The sequence below is a fragment of the Haliaeetus albicilla genome, chromosome Z (assembly GCF_947461875.1).
Source record: "Haliaeetus albicilla chromosome Z, bHalAlb1.1, whole genome shotgun sequence".
Taxonomy (NCBI): domain Eukaryota; kingdom Metazoa; phylum Chordata; class Aves; order Accipitriformes; family Accipitridae; genus Haliaeetus; species Haliaeetus albicilla.
The window spans coordinates 72,024,609-72,041,879 of NC_091516.1; the positions used below are offsets into that span (position 1 = coordinate 72,024,609).

The 17,271-nt window shown below is 65.4% G+C and overlaps 2 protein-coding genes across 4 annotated transcripts; one reads left to right on the top strand and one right to left on the bottom strand.

Moving 5' to 3' along the window:
* Positions 1-101: 101 nt before the first annotated feature.
* LOC138683929 (protein FosB-like) lies at positions 102-7,269 on the top strand. Of its 3 annotated transcripts, none has more exons than XM_069777298.1 (4): positions 102-1,363; positions 2,871-3,152; positions 3,273-3,380; positions 4,913-7,269. In XM_069777298.1, the coding sequence occupies exons 1-4, from the start codon at positions 1,238-1,240 to the stop codon at positions 5,330-5,332; spliced, it is 936 nt and encodes a 311-aa protein (XP_069633399.1). In that variant the 5' UTR covers positions 102-1,237; the 3' UTR covers positions 5,333-7,269. The 3 variants fall into 3 exon arrangements, with proteins under 3 accessions (XP_069633399.1, XP_069633398.1, XP_069633397.1); XM_069777297.1 differs by lacking the exon at positions 102-1,363 and having other exon boundaries at positions 2,247-3,152; positions 4,913-5,071; positions 5,241-7,269; XM_069777296.1 differs by lacking the exon at positions 102-1,363 and having other exon boundaries at positions 2,251-3,152.
* Positions 7,270-10,659: 3,390 nt separating this feature from the next.
* EXOC3L2 (exocyst complex component 3 like 2) lies at positions 10,660-17,110 on the bottom strand. The gene is made up of 12 exons (XM_069775962.1): positions 16,932-17,110; positions 15,875-16,307; positions 14,868-15,465; positions 14,391-14,505; positions 13,676-13,786; positions 13,267-13,367; positions 12,785-12,892; positions 12,550-12,685; positions 12,234-12,356; positions 12,006-12,161; positions 11,800-11,921; positions 10,660-11,097 (listed from the first exon to the last, which is right to left on the bottom strand). The coding sequence occupies exons 2-12, from the start codon at positions 16,302-16,304 to the stop codon at positions 10,839-10,841; spliced, it is 2,259 nt and encodes a 752-aa protein (XP_069632063.1). The 5' UTR covers positions 16,305-16,307; positions 16,932-17,110; the 3' UTR covers positions 10,660-10,838.
* Between the last annotated feature and the right edge of the window lie 161 nt (positions 17,111-17,271).

The following is a 17,271-nucleotide window of genomic DNA, read 5'->3' on the forward strand; positions in this document are numbered from 1 at the left end:
CGGGGGGGGCATTACCGGGGAGGGGTGGGGATGACAGGGTTGGGGGGGGGGGTCCGGGGGGGGGCTACCGAGGGGGTTACCGGGGGTGCGGGGCCGTCGCCCCGGACGGTTCAGGCCGTTTCTAGAACCGCGGCGCCCGTTTCTATTAATACGCGTTTCGGCGGCGGCGGCGGCGAAGGGATTCCCTGTGACGTCATTGCTAGGATACCAAACAAACACTCCGAGACAAGCCCATATATGGCTAATTGCGTCACAGGAACTCCGGAGGGGCGGAGCGAGGGATCCCCCCCGTTCCCCGCCCGCCGCGGAGCCTCTTAACGGCGGCGGCGGCTCCCAGGGCCGCAGAACAGCGGCGGCAACAGCGGCGGCGGTGTCGGGGGGGTCCCGGGGGTCCCGGAGCGGCGGCGGCGGCGGGCGTGACGTCAGCGCAGGGGGCGGGACGCCGCCGTATAAAGCGGCGGCGCGGCCGTGAGCGGTTCATTCATAAAAAGCGGAGACCGGGGGAAGCGGCGGGAGCGTCACCGGCACTTTGCACCGGCGGAGCTGGGGAGTGGATGTACCGGGGCTGGTAGCGGCTGAACTGGAGCCTGGGAACGGATTTACCGAGGCTTATTAGCGGCGAACCGGGACTTTGCACCGGAGAACCGGAGCCTGGGAACGGATGTACCGGGGCTTATAGCGGCGAACCGGGACTTTGCACCGGAGAACCGGAGCCTGGGAACGGATGTACCGGGGCTTATAGCGGCGAACCGGGACTTTGCACCGGAGAACCGGAGCCTGGGACGGATGCACCGGGGCTCGTAGCGGTGCACCGGGGCTTTGTACCGGAGAACTGCAGCCTGGGACGGATACACCGGGGCTCGTAGCAGCGAACCGGAGCCTGGGACGGCTGCACCGGGACTTTGTACTGGCGAGCCGGCGCCTGCCACGGATGCACCGGAGCTTGTAGCGGCGCACCGAGACTTTGCACCGGCGAACCGGAGCCTGGGACGAGCGCACCGGGGCTCGTAGCCGCTCACCGGCTTTCCCCGCGGGACGGTAGACCGGAGCGGGACCCTTGCACCGAGAGCCTCCCCCGACCGCCGAAACCGTCACCCCAAACCGGCGAGGGGAAGAGACAAGCGGGTGCGGGGGGGGGACACTGGTGGGGTGGGAGAGATCGCTCGCTAAACCGGGATGCCGGTAGCCTGACCCCGCAGCCTTGGCGTGGCGGGGCGGCCCCCGCGCCCCCGGGGCCATGTACCAAGGTTTCCCCGGTGACTACGACTCGGGTTCCCGCTGCAGTTCCTCTCCCTCCGCCGAATCCCAGTACCTCTCCTCGGTCGATTCCTTCGGGAGCCCGGCGGCGGCGGCGGCCGCGCAGGTGAGAAGCTTCTCTCGGCACCGGGCCGCCAAGAGGGGGGGGGGGGGGGGTGTCGGGGGGGGGGCGGGAAAGAGTGGCGCCAAGGGGGCGGGGTCGTGCGTAAACGCGTGACGCGTTGGAACCCTCCGTGATGACGCGGCGCACGTACGGCGGCGCGCGGGTTTATTTTGGAACGCCGGAGGGCCGCCCCCCCCTGTTGCTAAGGGGGCGGGAGACGCCCCCTCACCGCGCGGCCACGCCCACCGCGCGGATAGGCCACGCCCCCACCCCGCCGGCGCTGGCGCGCTGCTGCGGATCGGGCTCGTCCCACGCGTGAACTGGGAGGGAGTCGGTGTATTTCCCACCACCACCACCCCAGACCCAGCCGGGTCCCGGTGCAACCTGGGGGGCGGGGGGGGGGGTTCAGTGCACCCCCTCCCATTCGGGTCTCGGTGCAACCCGGGGTTAGCCGGTTCGTGGTCGGTGCAGGTCCTCCCCCCGTGGGAATCGGGGGGTGGGGGAGCGATGCATCCCGCCCCTCCCGGTGCAACACACCCCTGCCCACACATACACCGGGTCCGGTGCAACCGGGAAAAGGGGAGGAGGGGGGCTCAGGGCCCGCCCCCCCTCCATATGGGATTTGGGTCCTGGTGCGATTTTTGGGGGGTCCCCTCAGACCCCCCACCCCCCCAACGACTTTGGGGTGCGCCAGCAGTGTGCGAGGTCCCGGTGCAAAGCGGGGGTGTCGTGGTGCAGTGAAGGGGGGTGCTGCCAGCTGCAAACAGCTTGGAGGCAGAAGGGGTACCCCTGGGGGGGACAGGGGCACCTCAGCTGAGTGCTGGGGCCCTTCGTGTGCAAGGCCTGGGGAGGGTGGGGGTTGCACATCAGTGCACAAGTGCTGGAGGCCTCATGCAACAGTGCCAGAGGCACAAGGGCCTCGTGCATTAGGGCTGGGGGGGCTCTTGCACATTGCTGGTGGGGGACAGGGAGCCTTGCATATGGGTGCCAGGGGCACGAGGGTGTCATGCATGGGTGTTAGGACACTCTTGCACGTCTGTGCCGGGGGCACGAGGTCATTGCACTGTGGTGCCAGGGAGGTCTTGCACGTGGGTGCCAGAGGCACAAGGGCATCATGTGTTGGTGCCTGGAAGGGCTTGCACATCTGTGCCAGGGACCTGAGGGCATATGGCATGTTGGTGTCAGGGGCACAAGGGCGTCAGGCCTCCGTGCTGGGGAGCTCTTGCACGTCAGTGCCAGGAAGTATTTGTACATTGGTGCCAGGGGCACGAGGGCATTGTGCATCAGTGCCAGGGAACTTTTGCAGGTCAGGGATCATTGTGCATGGGTGCCAGGGAGCTCTTGCACCACGTTGGTGCCAGGGGCACAAGGGTATCGTGTGTCAGTGCTGGGGACACGAGGGCATTGCACGTCAGTGACAGGGGCACGAGGCTGTGGTGCAGAGTGGGAGGGTGGCAGTGCCATAGGTGCTGTCAGGCAGGGTCTAACCCCCCACCCACCATCTCCACAGGAGTGCAGCGGCCTGGGGGACATGCCCGGCTCCTTCGTGCCCACGGTGACGGCCATCACCACCAGCCAGGACCTGCAGTGGCTGGTGCAGCCCACCCTCATCTCCTCAGTAGCCCAGTCGCAGCCCCCAGGGGCACCCATGGCGCACCCCCCTCCCGTCGATCCCTATGACCTCCCAGGACCCAGCTACTCTACGCCGGGCATGGGTGCCTTTGCCACAGGGCCGGCAGCACCGCCGGCACGTCCTGCTCGTGCCCGTCCCCGGCGCAGCCGCGAGGAGACGGTGAGTGGCGTCCCTATCCCCTGGGTGGGTGGTGGGGGGGGGGGGGAGTTGTGACCCAGAGGGTGGTGGGACCCTGGGGACATGGGTGGCAGCTGGCTAATGGTCTTGTCCCTCTGGCAGCTGACGCCAGAGGAGGAGGAGAAGCGCCGGGTGCGGCGGGAGAGGAACAAGTTGGCAGCAGCCAAGTGCCGTAACCGGCGCCGGGAGCTGACGGATCGGCTGCAGGCGGTGAGTGCTTGGGGACACACTGGGGATGGCGGTGTCACCGCAGCTGGGGGTGTCTGAGGGAGGCAGTGGTGGCTCCCTGGGATGGTGGAGGGATGGCAATGTCCCCAATGGCTGAGGACATCACGGGGGAGATGGGTTGATGTCTATGGGGGCAGGTGTCCAGGGACATCTGGGGACAGTGGTGTCCCCAGGTCATGGGGACATTGGAAGGAGATGGTTGACTTGGGCTTGTTGAAAGGGGACAGGTTGATCCCTACAGGAGCAAATGGGGACACTAGATGGGGAAAGTGGTGTCCCCAGGGCCAAGGGACACAAAGAGGCTGACAATGTCCCCAGGAATTTGATGTATTTGAGTGGGACAGAGTGATGCCCACAGATGCAGATCCTGGGGAGCTGGGGTCATTAGATGGGGATTGTGGTGTCTCCAGGACCAAGGGGCACTGGAAAGGGATTATGATGATGATGCCCTCAGAGCTGGGGACATCACAGGGGGACAGACTGATGCCTGAAGACCCTGATTCCAGGGAGCTGGGGACACTAGAGGGGGACAGTGCTGTCCCCAAAACCAAGGGACACCAGAGGGATTGATGTCCCCAGGACCTGGCTGTATTGGAAGGGACAGATGGATGCCTATGGGTGCCTGCCCTGAAGAGCTAGGGATCTTGGATGGGGACAACAGTGTCCCCAGGATCAAGGGACACTGGAAGGGGACAGTGGTGTCCCTGGGAGCTGGGGACATCAGAGAGGGACAGGGGAGCTGGGGACATCAGAGAGGGACAGGCCAGTTTCCCTATGGGTGCAGATCTCAGGGAGCCAGGGACCTTGGAGGGAGGCGTCAGTGTTCCCAGGAGCTGGGAACTTTGGAGGGGGACAGCCTGATCCCTGGGGATGATGACATTACAGAGGACCAAGACTGTCCCTGGGAGCTGGGGACATCAAAGGGGACAGACCAATGGCCAGGGATGTTGGAGGGGGGATGATATGTCCCAAGAACCAGGGACATCAGAGAAGGGGACCACTCCTGGCAGCTGGGAATGGCAGAGGAGGACAGCTCAATGTCCAGAGGGGATGGCAACATCCCCAGATCCTGGGGACATCAGAGGGGACACAGTGATGCCCAGGGATGTCTGAGGGGGACAATGCCATCCCCAGGAGCAGGGGACATGGTGGGAGAGCACACAGGGATGCTGGAGGAGGATGCCATCCCTGGGAGCAGGGGGACATCGGAGGGGGACAGGTGGACACCCAGGGATGCTGGAGGGGGACAGTGGTGTCCTCATGAGCAAGGGATGTTGGAGGGGGACAGGTGGAGATCTGGGGATGCTGGAGGGGTGGTGCTGTCCCCATGAGCAGGGGACATCAGGGGGGGATGTATAGGTAGCCAGCGATGCTGGAGGGAGGAACGACCCCATCCTGGAGGCCAGGATGTCCTCAGGGCTTGGGTTGGGGGGGGGGATGACGGGGGACACGACGGACAGATGGACAGTGGCATCCCCCACAGCCCATCTCACCCCACCCCACTGCCACTTCAGGAAACGGACCAGTTGGAGGAGGAGAAAGCCGAGCTGGAGTCGGAGATCGCGGAGCTGCAGAAGGAGAAGGAACGGCTGGAGTTCGTCCTGGTGGCCCATGCCCCTGCCTGCAAGCTCCCCTTCGAGGATGTCGGCTCCTTGGGTGCCGGCCCCGCCGAGGTGAGCACCCTGGGCAAGGAAGAGCCGGCGGGGACCGTCGCCTTCCTACCCCCGGGTCCGTTCCAGCCGAGCGCCCAGGGCCCCTTCCCCAGCTGCTGCTTCGCGCCCGGGGTCCCCTCAGGGCCACCTAACCCATCCTATACGTCTTCGTTTGTGTTCACCCACCCAGAGGGAACCACCTGCGGAGCCTCGCATCAGCGGAGCAGCAGCAGCGACCAGTCCTCGGACTCCTTGAATTCTCCCTCGCTCCTCGCGTTGTGAATGGGGTCCCCCCAAAAATGGGCACCTCCTCCCTCCCCGGGTGGTGTTTTTTGTGGTTTTTGGCTTCCCTCCCCCCACCTTTTTTTTTTTTTGATTGGTTGGCCCAGGGGTTGGGGTGTTGGTGAGGCTGAAGGGCAGCTTTGGCGCCTGAATGCGAGGTGTCAGTGATGGGGCTGGTGTGTTGGAGGTGTCCGTGATGTGTCTCCATCGTTCCTGCGGCATCCCGGCTGCTTTAGAGGTGTCTGTCCCCAATCCCCATCATCTCATGGGGGTTCATGCAGCATCTCCATCCCTTTGGAGATGTTCCTGCCCAATTTCCACCACCCGGGGAGGTCCCTTTGTCATCTCCATTGCCTTAGAGGTGTCTGTGCCTGATCCACACCACCCCATGAGGTTTTGCGCAGCATCTCCATCCCTTTGGAGATGTCCATGCCTGATTTCCATCACCCTGGGAATGTCCCTGTGGTGTTTCCATCACCTTAGAGGTGTCCGTCCCTGATCCCCATCATTCCATGGGGATTCATGCAGCATCTCCATCCCTTTGGAGATGTCCATGCCTGATTTCCACCACCCTGGGAATGTCCCTGTGGTGTTTCCATCACCTTAGAGGTGTTTTGTCCCTGATCCCCATCATTCCATGGGGATTCATGCAGCATCTCCTTCACTCTGGAGATGTCCATGCCTGATTTCCACCACCCTGGGAATGTCCCTGTGGTGTTTCCATCACCTTAGAGGTGTCTGTCCCTGATCCCCATCATTCCATGGGGATTCATGCAGCATCTCCATTCCTTTGGAGATGTCCATGCCTGATTTCCACCACCCTGGGAATGTCCCTGTGGTGTCTCCATCACCTGAGAGGTGTCCGTCCCTGATCCCCATCATTCCATGGGGATTCATGCAGCATCTCCTTCACTCTGGAGATGTCCATGCCCAATCTCAGTCACCCCAGGAAGATCCCTGTGGCATCTATGATACCTTAGGGGTGTCTGTGCCTGATCTCTATAGTTCTGAGGGGAGTCCCTGTGCCATCTCCATCACTTTGGAGATGGCCATGCTGTATCTCCCTCACTCCAGGAAGGTCCCTGTGTCATTTCTGCTAGACTGGAGATGTCTGTCATCTCCATCATCCTGAGGGGGGATCTATGTGGCATGTCCTTCACCCTAGAGGTGTCCATGCTGCATCTCCATTTCCCTTGGATAGTCCCTGTGGCACCTTCATCACCTTAGAGGTGTCTGTGCCACAGCTGCACCATGCCATGGGGTCCTTGCAGCATCTCCATCACCCTGGAGATGTCTCTGCTGTGTCCCCAGTTGCCCTAGGGGGGGTCTTTGCAGCATCTCTATCACCCTGGAGGTGCCCATGCTGCATCTCCACCATCCCATGGGGGTTCTTGCAGCTTCTCCATCACCTTAGAGGTGCCCCTGCCAAATCTCCATCATGCTGGGGGTGGGGGAGTGTCTATGTGTTGTCTCCACCCCTGCTATGGTGTCCACACTCCATGTCCCCATCCCCCTTGGGTGTCCCAGCCCCACTGCTGATGCTGGGCCTCCAGGTCACCTCTGCAGCACCCACAATGTTGGGTGGATTCCCATCCTGCTTGTCCCCCACCCAACTGTGAACGGCTCTGCCCCATCCACCCTGCCTGCACGGGTCCCGCTGGTGGCTCCGGTGTCCCCAACCCTGCGCCGTCCCTCTCTTGTGACCAAGCTTCGCCAGTGCGTTGACTCTGTCCTCTCTCTATATTATATATATATATTTTTGTTGCGTGGGGCTGCCAGCCCCCAGGAGATGTTTAATTTTTTATTATTATTATTATTATTATTGTTATTATTATTATTATTGCCTGTGCTGTATTTGTGACTGTTCTGGGGCCAGCTTAGCCCCCGTGTCCGCGCTCAACCCATCCTAACGTGGCCAATAAAGCAGCTTCAGATCGGCCCTATGTCTCTTCTTTCTTGCCAGAAGGGTGGCACCTTATGTGGACCTATGGTCACCGAGGGATTCTTGTGGAGAAAATGGATTGGGGATCCTCTGGGGACATGGCAGCTGTGGGTTGAGGAGTACGTGTCCATGGTGTCCTTGGGGACATGGGCCAAAGGTTGTGGGTCCTTGGGGGCAAAGGAAGGGACAGAGAGCACCAAGGTGATGAGGCCAAGGAACAGGTTGCCCAGAGAGGTTGTGGATGCCCCATCCCTGACAGTGTTCAAGGCCAGGTTGGATGGGGCTTGGAGCAACCTGGTCTAGTGGAAGGCGTCTCTGCCCGTGGCCGGGGGGTTGGAACTAGATGGTCTTTAAGGTCCCTTCCAACCCAAACCATTCTGTGATTCCTGGGGACATGGAGCCTGTGGGTCAGGGAGCTTCAGGGAGATGTGGAGCCATGGGGACAAGGAGCCCATGGGTCAGAGATGCCTGGGGACCTGGAGCTTTTGGGGGATGTCTCCCCATTGGCCCACCTGCCTGCCAATCAACTGTAAAGATGGGCGGGCCTTGTAGCCACGGTTATGAAGGGCCACACCTTTGCAAGCCACGCCCCCACCGCTCAAGCCCCGCCCCCGGTGCCTGCAGTCCCGCGGGTGAGCGCCAGGGGGAGGCAGCACCAAGAGACCGCGGCGAGGAGGGGGGGCTTCCCCAGTTTGGGGGGTCTGCGCCCAGTTTGTGGGGTCCGTTCCCAGTTTGGAGGTTGTATTACCCAGCTGAGAGGGTGTCTGTGCCCGGTTTGGGGGTCCTCGCCCAGTTTAGGGGATCTGTTCCCAGTTTGGGGGGTGTATTACTCAGCTGGGAGGGTGTCTGTGCCCAGTTTGTGGGGTCTGTGGCCAGTTTGGGAGGGTCCGAACCCAGTCTGGGTGGTCCATTCCCAGTTTGAGGGGTGTATTACCCAGCTGGGAGGGTGTCTGTGCCCAGTTTGGGGAGGTCCTTGCCCAGTTTGTGGGGTCCGTTCCCAGTTTAGGGGGTGTATTATCCAGTTGGGAGGGTGTCTGTACCCAGTTTGGGTGGTCCGTATCCATTCTGGGGGGTCCTCACCCAGTTTGCGGCGTGTACTAGCCAGCTGAGAGGGCATCTGTGCCCAGTTTGGGGGGGTCTGTGCCCAGTTTGGGTGGCCCATTCCCAGTTTGGGGGGTGTATTACCCAGCTGGGAAGGTCTCTGTGCCCAGTTTGGAGAGGTCCTTGCCCAGTTTGTGGGGTCTGTTCCCATTTTGGGGGTGTATTACCCAGCTGGGAGGGTGTCTGTGCCCAGTTTGGGAGGGTCTGAGCCCAGTTTGGGTGGTCCATTCCCAGTTTGAGGGGTGTATTACCCAGCTGGGAGGGTGTCTGTGCCCAGTTTGGGGGGTCCTTGCCCAGTCTGGGGAGTCCGTTCCCAGTTTGGGGGGGGCGTCTGTGCCCAGTTTGGGGGTACACTGCTCAATTTGCAGGGGGTCCTTGACCATTTCAGGGAATGCCTGTTCAGTCTGGGGGGGTGTCCTTGACCACTTTGGGGTGTCCTTGCCCAATCTGAGGGTCTCCTTGTCCAGTCTGGGGGGTCCTCTGCCCATCTGGGTGCTGGGAGGGGCTGCATCAGCATGTTGCATTGGGGGGTCCCCCTGACGCCCCAGCCGTGCTGCCAGGGGGGTGGTTTCCTTCCTTCCACCAAGGCCTTGACGTCAGGCGCCTGGTGATTCACGCTGGGGCTGGCACATGGAAGACGCCAGGACACACCAGAACGTGCTGGGCACACCCTGGGGTGGGTGTCATTCCCCCCCCGCCCCCGGCGCCTGGGGATGTACTCAGGGACTGTGGGGACAATGAGGGTCCCTGTCCCCATGTATCTATACGCTACCATCCCTGTCCCTATGTGTCCCTACAAGGTGGGATCCATCCCCATGTGTCCCTGGTGATCCCATCCCTGTCCCTATGTGTCCCTACAAGGTGGGATCCATCCCCATGTGTCCCTGTGTGGCCCCATCCCTGTCCCTGTGTGTCCCTACAAGGTGGGATCCATCCCCATGTGTCCCTGGTGATCCCATCCCTGTCCCTATGTGTCCCTACAAGGTGGGATCCATCCCCATGTGTCCCTGCATGGTCCCATCCATGTCCCCATGTATCTGCGTGGTCCCATCCCCATTCACGTGCATCCAGACACAGTGACCTCCTTCTCCCCATGTGTCTGGTCATGGTCCCATCCCTGTCCCCATTTATCTGGGCACGGTGACATCCCTATCCCCACATTCCCATCCCCACGCCACCCCCCCCCCCACTGCATGACATTCCATGCCCCATCTGTGCACGGGGGCCACCCCTGTCCCTCCCCAGGTCTCCCTGTCCCTTCCCGCCGCTCCTGCCCGGCGCTGCCGCTTCCGCCCCCGCCGCCACTGTCCCCTTCCCACGGCACGGGGGACAGTGACCCTGGCCCCGCTCCCGCCGCGGCTGTGCCGGGGCCACTTATTTTTAGCTCTCGCTCCTTCCTGGCCGGATCCAGCACTCGCCTATTTTTGACACGGGGGGGGGGGAGCGGGGGGGCACACAGTGGCCTCATCCATGCCCCCCCCCCCCCCCCCAGGATATGCTGAGACCCAACGAGCTCATCGCAGCAGTGGGTGACGATGCTCTGGGGGTGGCGGGTTGCAAGTGGGATGGGGGGGTGGCCATATCGCGGTCCCGTCCCCCCCACCCTGCTCCATTTTCCAGCGCTGGGGGTGGGGGGACAAGGTGTCCCACGAGGCGCCAGATCCGGGCGCCGAGGCAGGGTGGGGCGGGATGGAGTGGGGCCAGGGTGGCTTCCCCCCCAAGCCCCCCCCAGGGCCTGATCCTGCCCTTGGCCGAGCCACGCTGTCCCCAACCCCCTGCCACCCGGCTGGGTCCAGCTGGGTGTCCCCCCCATGCCGGGAAGGGCCGTTGTGTGTATGTCCCTCCCCCCCCTCCCCGCAGTGGCTTCCCGGCGAGGCACCGGCGGCCCTTTCCTTCCTCCCCCCCCCGGAGCGGTCACCACGGGACGAGGCCTCTCATGGCCTCGCACGAAGAACTGGCTCCCGCACGAGGACGGTCCCGTGTCCCCCATCCCCTGTGCTTGGGGATGGTCCCGTGTCCCCCATCCCCTGTGCTTGGGGATGGTCCCGTGTCCTCCATCCCCTGTGCATGGGGACAGTGCTGTGTCCCGCATCCCTTCTGCACATGGCTGGTCCCATGTCCCCTGTCCCCTGTGCACGGGGACAGTGCCATGTCCCCCATCCCCTGTCTGTGAGGACAGTCCCATGTCCCCCATCCCCTGTGCACATGGTGGCCCCATGGCCCCTGTCCCCATGCACGAGGACCCGGAGCAAGAACGAAGGACGAGGACTGGCTCTGGCGTTAATTTACAGCATTGACACACCATTTATACACAGCGCCGGGGCGGGCTCCGAGCTGGGGCAGCACAGCCCCCCTACCCCACCCCAGCTCTGCGGAGGGGCTCCGAGCATGGCTGGGGTGATGCAGGAGGTGAGCACCCAGCCCTGGGGGTGCCTCGCCGCACCCACCCGTGGTCGTGGGCGCTCAGAGCCGTGCCTGGCCGGGGCGCTGGGGGTGCGGGCGACGCAGGCGCAGGCGGGAGAGACGTGCCAGGCGCGGCAGGTGGAAGGGCAGACATCGCACCTCGCGGGCCACGGTCAGCTCGGAGAAGAAGGCGCGTTGGCGCGGCAGCCCCGGCTCGGTCTCGTTCTGCTCCAGGTCCTGTACCACCCCCAGGATCTCCTGCCGCGCCGCCTGGCTCCGCAGCCCCCGCACGTCCAGCACCGCCGCCACGTGCTTCCGTCTGCGGGATGGGGATGCTCAGGGGACGGGGACACCCGCTGCTGGGCACCCCGGTCCCCTGGGAGAGGCACGCACCCAGATTTGGGGTGCAGCGATGCACCCATGTCTAGGGAGAGGCACGCACCCAGATTTGGGGTGCAGCAGTACATCCAGCTTTGGAGCACCATGACGCGCCCAGATTTGGGGTGCAGCATTGCACCCACTTTCGGCGTGCGGCGTTAGACCCGGCTCCGGGGCGAAGCCTGGTCCCAGGTTTAACTGGTACCAGTTGCAGCCAGCGCTGGTTCTATTTAAAGCCCCCGAAGTGGCGGCATCCTGCCGGGCCCGCGCGTGCCACCGGCTCCCCAGGGGACTCGGGGATGGGGAGGGGACTTGGCGTGAGGCCACGGCCGCTTCCCGGCGGGCAGCCAGGAGGGACCGGCAGCGGGGCGGGTGCTGCCGGGAAGGACGGACGCAGCGTCCTGTCACCCCGCTTTGGTCCCCATGGGGACACCGTGTCCTGCCCCTGTCCCTACAGGGAGGTGGCATCTCGCCTGGCCATGCCACCCTGCTGTGGTGGCCACAGGGACATGTGCCACCCCATTCCTGTCCCTACGGGGATGCATGCCACCCCACTCTTGTCCCCACGGGGCCACGGTGTCCCACCTGGCCATGCCACCCCACTGCCACTCCCCTGGGACCACCGCCGGGTGCCAGCACTCACCGGACATCGGGGAAGTCCCTCACCAGGACGCCCACCTCCATCTGCAGCGCCGCCGTGTCCTCCAGCACCAGCAGCTCCCTCAACCTCGGCACCACCGAATCCAGCCAGGGCGAGGCCGAATCCTGCCGGCGCAGAGGACCTCAGCGCCGTCACCCCCACTTGAGAAGCACCCAAGGGTGCCGGGGAGGGGACGGATGGAGTCTCACCAAGCGGCTGAAGAGCTCGCGGAGCTGGCGAGCTTCATCCCCAAGGCGGGCGGCCACCCGGGCGCGCATCTTGGCCGAGGTGCAGACCAAGCGCACCTGCAGCAGTGGCCGCACGTACTCGATGAGCACCCGCCTGTGCACCTCGCTCACCAGCACCTGCGGCACAAGGGTCAGCAGAAGCCGCCGGTGATGGCGTTGGATCCCGGCGGCCCCAAACCTGGCACCCACCTGGTAGGGCTCAGGGCGCAGCGGACGCAGCTTCTGGGTGAAGCTGGTGATGAGCATCACAATGGTGTCGAAAGCGTCGGAGCTGGTCAGCCACTTGCGCTTCATCAGCTTGTTGAAGTAGGGCTGGGGGGGAGCAGCTGGGGTGGGCAGCTGTCCCAGCACCCACGGGTGGCACCCGTGGGGTGGGAGGCCACTCAGAGCATTGCACCCGTGGGCATCACCCAGCTCGGTGCACAACTGATGGACACCCTGCCCAGCACCCTGGTGCACCGCGCTGGCCGTCCCCTCCCCGGGCTGTCCCGCGCCGCATGGGCACCTTGAGATCCTCGAAGAGGCGTTGGGTGAGGACATGGTTGCAAAGCCGGGTCACCTTGTCCAGGGCGGCGTGGGCCTGCCGTCGGGGCTCCTCGCTCTCCGGATGACCGAACTGCGCCAGGCGCTCGGCAAAGGTCCTGCCGCAGGGATGTCAGTGGGTGCTGCTGGGGACCCTGAGCATCCCGAGCACCCAAGGGACCTGGGAAGGGGGGGGGGGGTGTTTGGGGTGCCCTCACCTGAAGGGAGGACAGCAGTTGACCAGGGCGATGGCACGGCCGGTGGCACCGTCGGGTGGGGTGGCTTCGCCGGGGGCCTCTAGGAACCGTTCCACCTTCCGCTGGAAACTGAGGGCACCCAGACAGGTCACCCGTGCTGGGACCCTGGGGACCCAGCACCCAGGGGACCTGGGACCCAGGTGCACACTCATCCTGTGCCCCCTCTGCCCCCCCCATGGCCATCCCAGCTCTGTCCTGTGGCTCCTGTCCCATGACACCCACGTCCCCGTGCCCATCCCCTGTCCCCCCACCATATCCCTGTATCCCCATGCTCAGCTCCTGTCCCCTCATGTCCCCGTGTTCCCGAGCTCATCTGCTGTCCTGATGTACCCATGTCCCCATATCCACGCCCGGTCTCCCCATGCCCCCACATCCCCATGCCCATGCCTTGTCCCCCCATATCCCCATGTCCCCTCTTTGTCCCCCCATGTCCCCATGCCCACCTGTGCAAAAAGGCCACCAGCACGCCCAGGAGGCTGTGTGCCATCTCCATGCCAAACTCGGGGGTGATCTGGGGGGCTCGGTCCACGTGTGCCCGCAGCAGCTGTGGGCACAGGCACTGCTGGGGGTGGGGGCACGGCCACCACCCCGCTGTACCCCAGGGACACGGCCACCACCGTGGCATCCCCTGGGGTACCAACAACTCCACCATCCCCTTGGGGCACCTTGGCATCTGTATGGGGTACCCGGGCACTTTGGTGTCTCTATGGGGTGCCCAGTGACCCCAGCACGCCTACAGGGCTGTGGGTCACCCCGCAGAGCCCTGGGTCCCCAGGGGATGGGCCCAAAGGACAGAGTGGGGGATGTCCCTCAGGTGTAGGTGCCCGGTGGGCGCTGTGTCCGTGCCCGTACCCCAGTGACGCGGGTGGCCAGCCCCTCCTGCAGCTCCTCGCTGGAGGCCTCCTCTGCCCATGTGTCCTCACTGAGCTGCAGCTCCTGCGCCACTGCCACCTCCACCTTCGCCTGGCACAGGGCACAGCGGGCATGGGGACAGCAGGTGTGGGGACAGCGGGGTGCAGGGTCCCCTGCCAGCCCACAGCTCCAGGACAGCCCCTGTGCCCGTCCCAGTGCCAGCACGGTGCCCACTGTGTGCCCCTGTGCCCGTCCCAGTGCCACCCTGGTGCCCATCCTGGTGCCCATCCCAGTGCCACCACAGTGCCCACTCTGTGCCCGTCCCAGTGCCACCCTGCTGCCCATCCTGGTGCCCATTCCAGTGCCACAACGTTGTCCACTCTGTGCCCGTCCCAGTGCCACCCTGGTGCCCATCCTGGTGCCCATCCCAGTGCCACCACGGTGCCCACTGTGTGCCCATCCCAGTGCCACCACGGTGCCCTTCACATGCCCATCCCAGTGCCAGCACCAGCGCCACCCTGGTGCCCATTCCTGTGCCACCACAATGCCCACTGTGTGCCACTCCCAGTGCCACCCTGGTGCCCGTCCTGGTGCCCATTCCAGTGCCACCACGGTGCCCATCACATGCCCATCCCAGTGCCAGCACCAGTGCCACCCTGGTGCCCATCATGCTCCCATCCCAGGTCCCATCCTTTGCCCATCACAGTGCCCGTACCTTGACAGCGGCGATGCAGGAGCTCTCGAGGCTGCGCTGAGTCTCGGGGGGCAAGAGGGGCCCCAGCGCCTGTGCCTGCAGTAGGGCCCCCACCTCAGGGTGCCCCAGCACCTCCCTGCAGGCACATGGACCTCAGCACCCACCCAGGGTGGCACTGGGGTGCCTAGAACCCACCACCACCCAGGGGACAGCCCTAGGGGTGCCCAGCGTGCCAAGGGGTCCCATGGGCAGCACAGGGTGCCCAGCATGCCAGGGTTTCGGATGCTGTGGGGTCCCATGGGTGACACTGGTTGCCACAGGGTGCCCAATGTGCCGGGGGTGGTCCCACGGGTGATAGCAGGTGGCAGAGTGTGCCCACTGTGCTGCAAGTGTGGATGCTGCAGGGTCCCATGGGTGGCCTGGGGTGCCCAGTGTGCTGGGGGGGGGCAGAAGCTGTGGGGTCCCATGGGTGACAGCGGGTGCCGGGGGGGGTCTCACCTGGGGTAGGTGTTGCTGTGCCAGTCAAGTAGCAGGTAGAGGTCGGGCACGGCGAGGGGTCTCTGCGCCAGCGCTCCCAGCTGCTGCGCCAGCGCCCGGTGGTACCCACGGGCGTAGACCCCGAAGGCGCCGTACTCGGGGGGGTAAGCAGGTGCCACGTGGCACCGCACGGCACCCAGATCGCCCACCAACCGGCCTGCCAGCGCCGCCAACCGCGCGCCCAACCCGGCGGCGGGCGCCACCTGCGCCAACCTCTCTCCCGCCGCCCGTCCCACCGCCTCCTGCCAGCGACGCCGCAGGGCACGCGGGCGCCCCGGGGTGCCCGGTGGGTGCCGGCCATCGGCCACCTCCTCCTGCTCCAGCACCCGGATCACCGAGCGCAAGGGAGGGTAAGGGCGGCCGGCGGGCACCGCTTCGCCCACAACCGCCCAGAGCTGCGCCAGCAGCGCCTCGTAGAGCAGGGCCACGTCCCGCGCTTGCCGCCCGGCTGTGGGGACAGGGGACGGGGACGAGGCCATGCACTCTGCCTCCAGCGCAATGATCTGCTCGTCGGCTGCCACCAGCTCCCGCCGCTGGATCAGCTCCAGGATCTCCAGCACTTTTAAAGGGGAGGGGGGGGGCACCCATGGGTGCTCTGACGGCACCCGAGGCCACCCGTGGCACACATCCCCATCTCATGGTGTCCCATGCCCCCTGTGGTCCCACATCCCACAACCCCTATGCCCGTGTCGCTCCATGTCCCATGTCCTCCTGCAGCCCCACGCCCCACGTTCCGTGGTTCCCCATGTCCTCTAACGTCCCCGTGTCCCCATCCCTGTGTCCCCATCCCCATGTCCCACGTCCCCGTGCCCATGTCCCCACACCAACACATCCCACGTCCCCATGCCCATGGCCCATGGCCCCATCCTCACCTGTCCCTCGTCCCCATACCCATTTCCCATGTCCCCAAGTCCCGCGTGTCCCCCCCCAGCCCTGACCCTGTCCCCAAGCCCCTCATCCCCTCTCACCCGAGAGCGGCTCCCTGGCCTTCCCTCGCCCCTCCTGCCGCTGTCCCCCGCCATCCTGGTCCCCGTCGGACACCTCCTCGCTCTCCACCGTTGGCGGGCGCTCACCCACGGACCCCCGCCGTCCCCGTGTCCCCAAGGCCAGCCGCAGCAGCGAGCTGCGCTTGGGGACCGGCCTCTCCGCCAGCGCCTCCACGCTGGCCTTGCGCCGACCCGGCAGCCGCCTCAACAGCCCGAAATCTTCCGACCGCCGCCGTGCCCGGCCACCGTCCCCGTCTTCGTCTTTGGGTGGGGGGCGGCGGGCACGGCCAAAGGGTGCCAGACCCACCAAGCGCTCCAGGGTGGCCCGCCGGCGGTAGCGGCTCTCAGGGTTGGCGGCGAAGGGGTCGCCATCCTCCTCCTCCTCCTTGGGTGTCTTCTTTAGCAGCGGCATGACCTGCGGGGCAGCAGCAGGCACCCAGGCTGGCACCCAAAGGGCAGCCGGGACCCAGGGGTGGCACCCTGACCCCCCACCCAAAATCCAGGACGGCACCTGGATCTTCAGCCGGGGCGGCACTGGGCATCTGCACCGGGCAAGCCGGCGTGCAAAACCCGCGAGGGTGCAAATCACCCTGCGAGCACCCGCGAGCGTGCGAAGCTAACGCACGCCCTGCCAGCTCGCACGCCCCTCCGCGCGCACCCAGCCAGCACTGACGCACTCATGAGCATGCAAAACCCCTCCGGCCACAGCCTGCAAGCTTGCACGACCCTCCACGAGCATCCGCACCCCCGTGAGCACCGTGCAACCCCTCTGCACAACCCCCCCCACCTCACCGCCACGAGCACCCACGCACCCTGTGAGGGTGCGCACCCCTCCTTGCACACCCCTGTGAGCACCCCGCACAGCCACGAGCATGCAAAACCCCTCAGCGCACACCCCGCCGGCGTGCCCACCCTTTCCAGGAGCGTGCCTGTGCACGGTAGGCGCCCCACAACCTGGTGGGCGCCCCACAACCCGGTGGGTACCCCACAACCCAGTGGGTAGCCCGTAGGTGGACGGGGGCCCTCGTGGCACACGTACCCCCCCGGCAGCAGACACGGGCGGTGCCGTGGCGGCGACACCGGGCGATGTTGGCGGCGGCGGCCACGCCAGGCGGGCAGCGGCCGGGGGGTTTCCTGAGGAAGCGCCTCCCCGGTGCGGCCTCCCACGCCGGGGCAGGGTCAGCCCCGGTTCCGCTGGGTCACCGGGGATGGGGCGGGGGGGGACAGACGGATGGACGGACGGACGAGGGGAGGATGAGGGGGGACCTCACCTTGCACGACGGTCACCCCCTGCGTGGCGCGGGGACGGGGCAGTGATGGCATGGGGGAGACCGACGGCCTGGGGACGGGAGCCTGATGGCACAGGGGGACACGGGCAT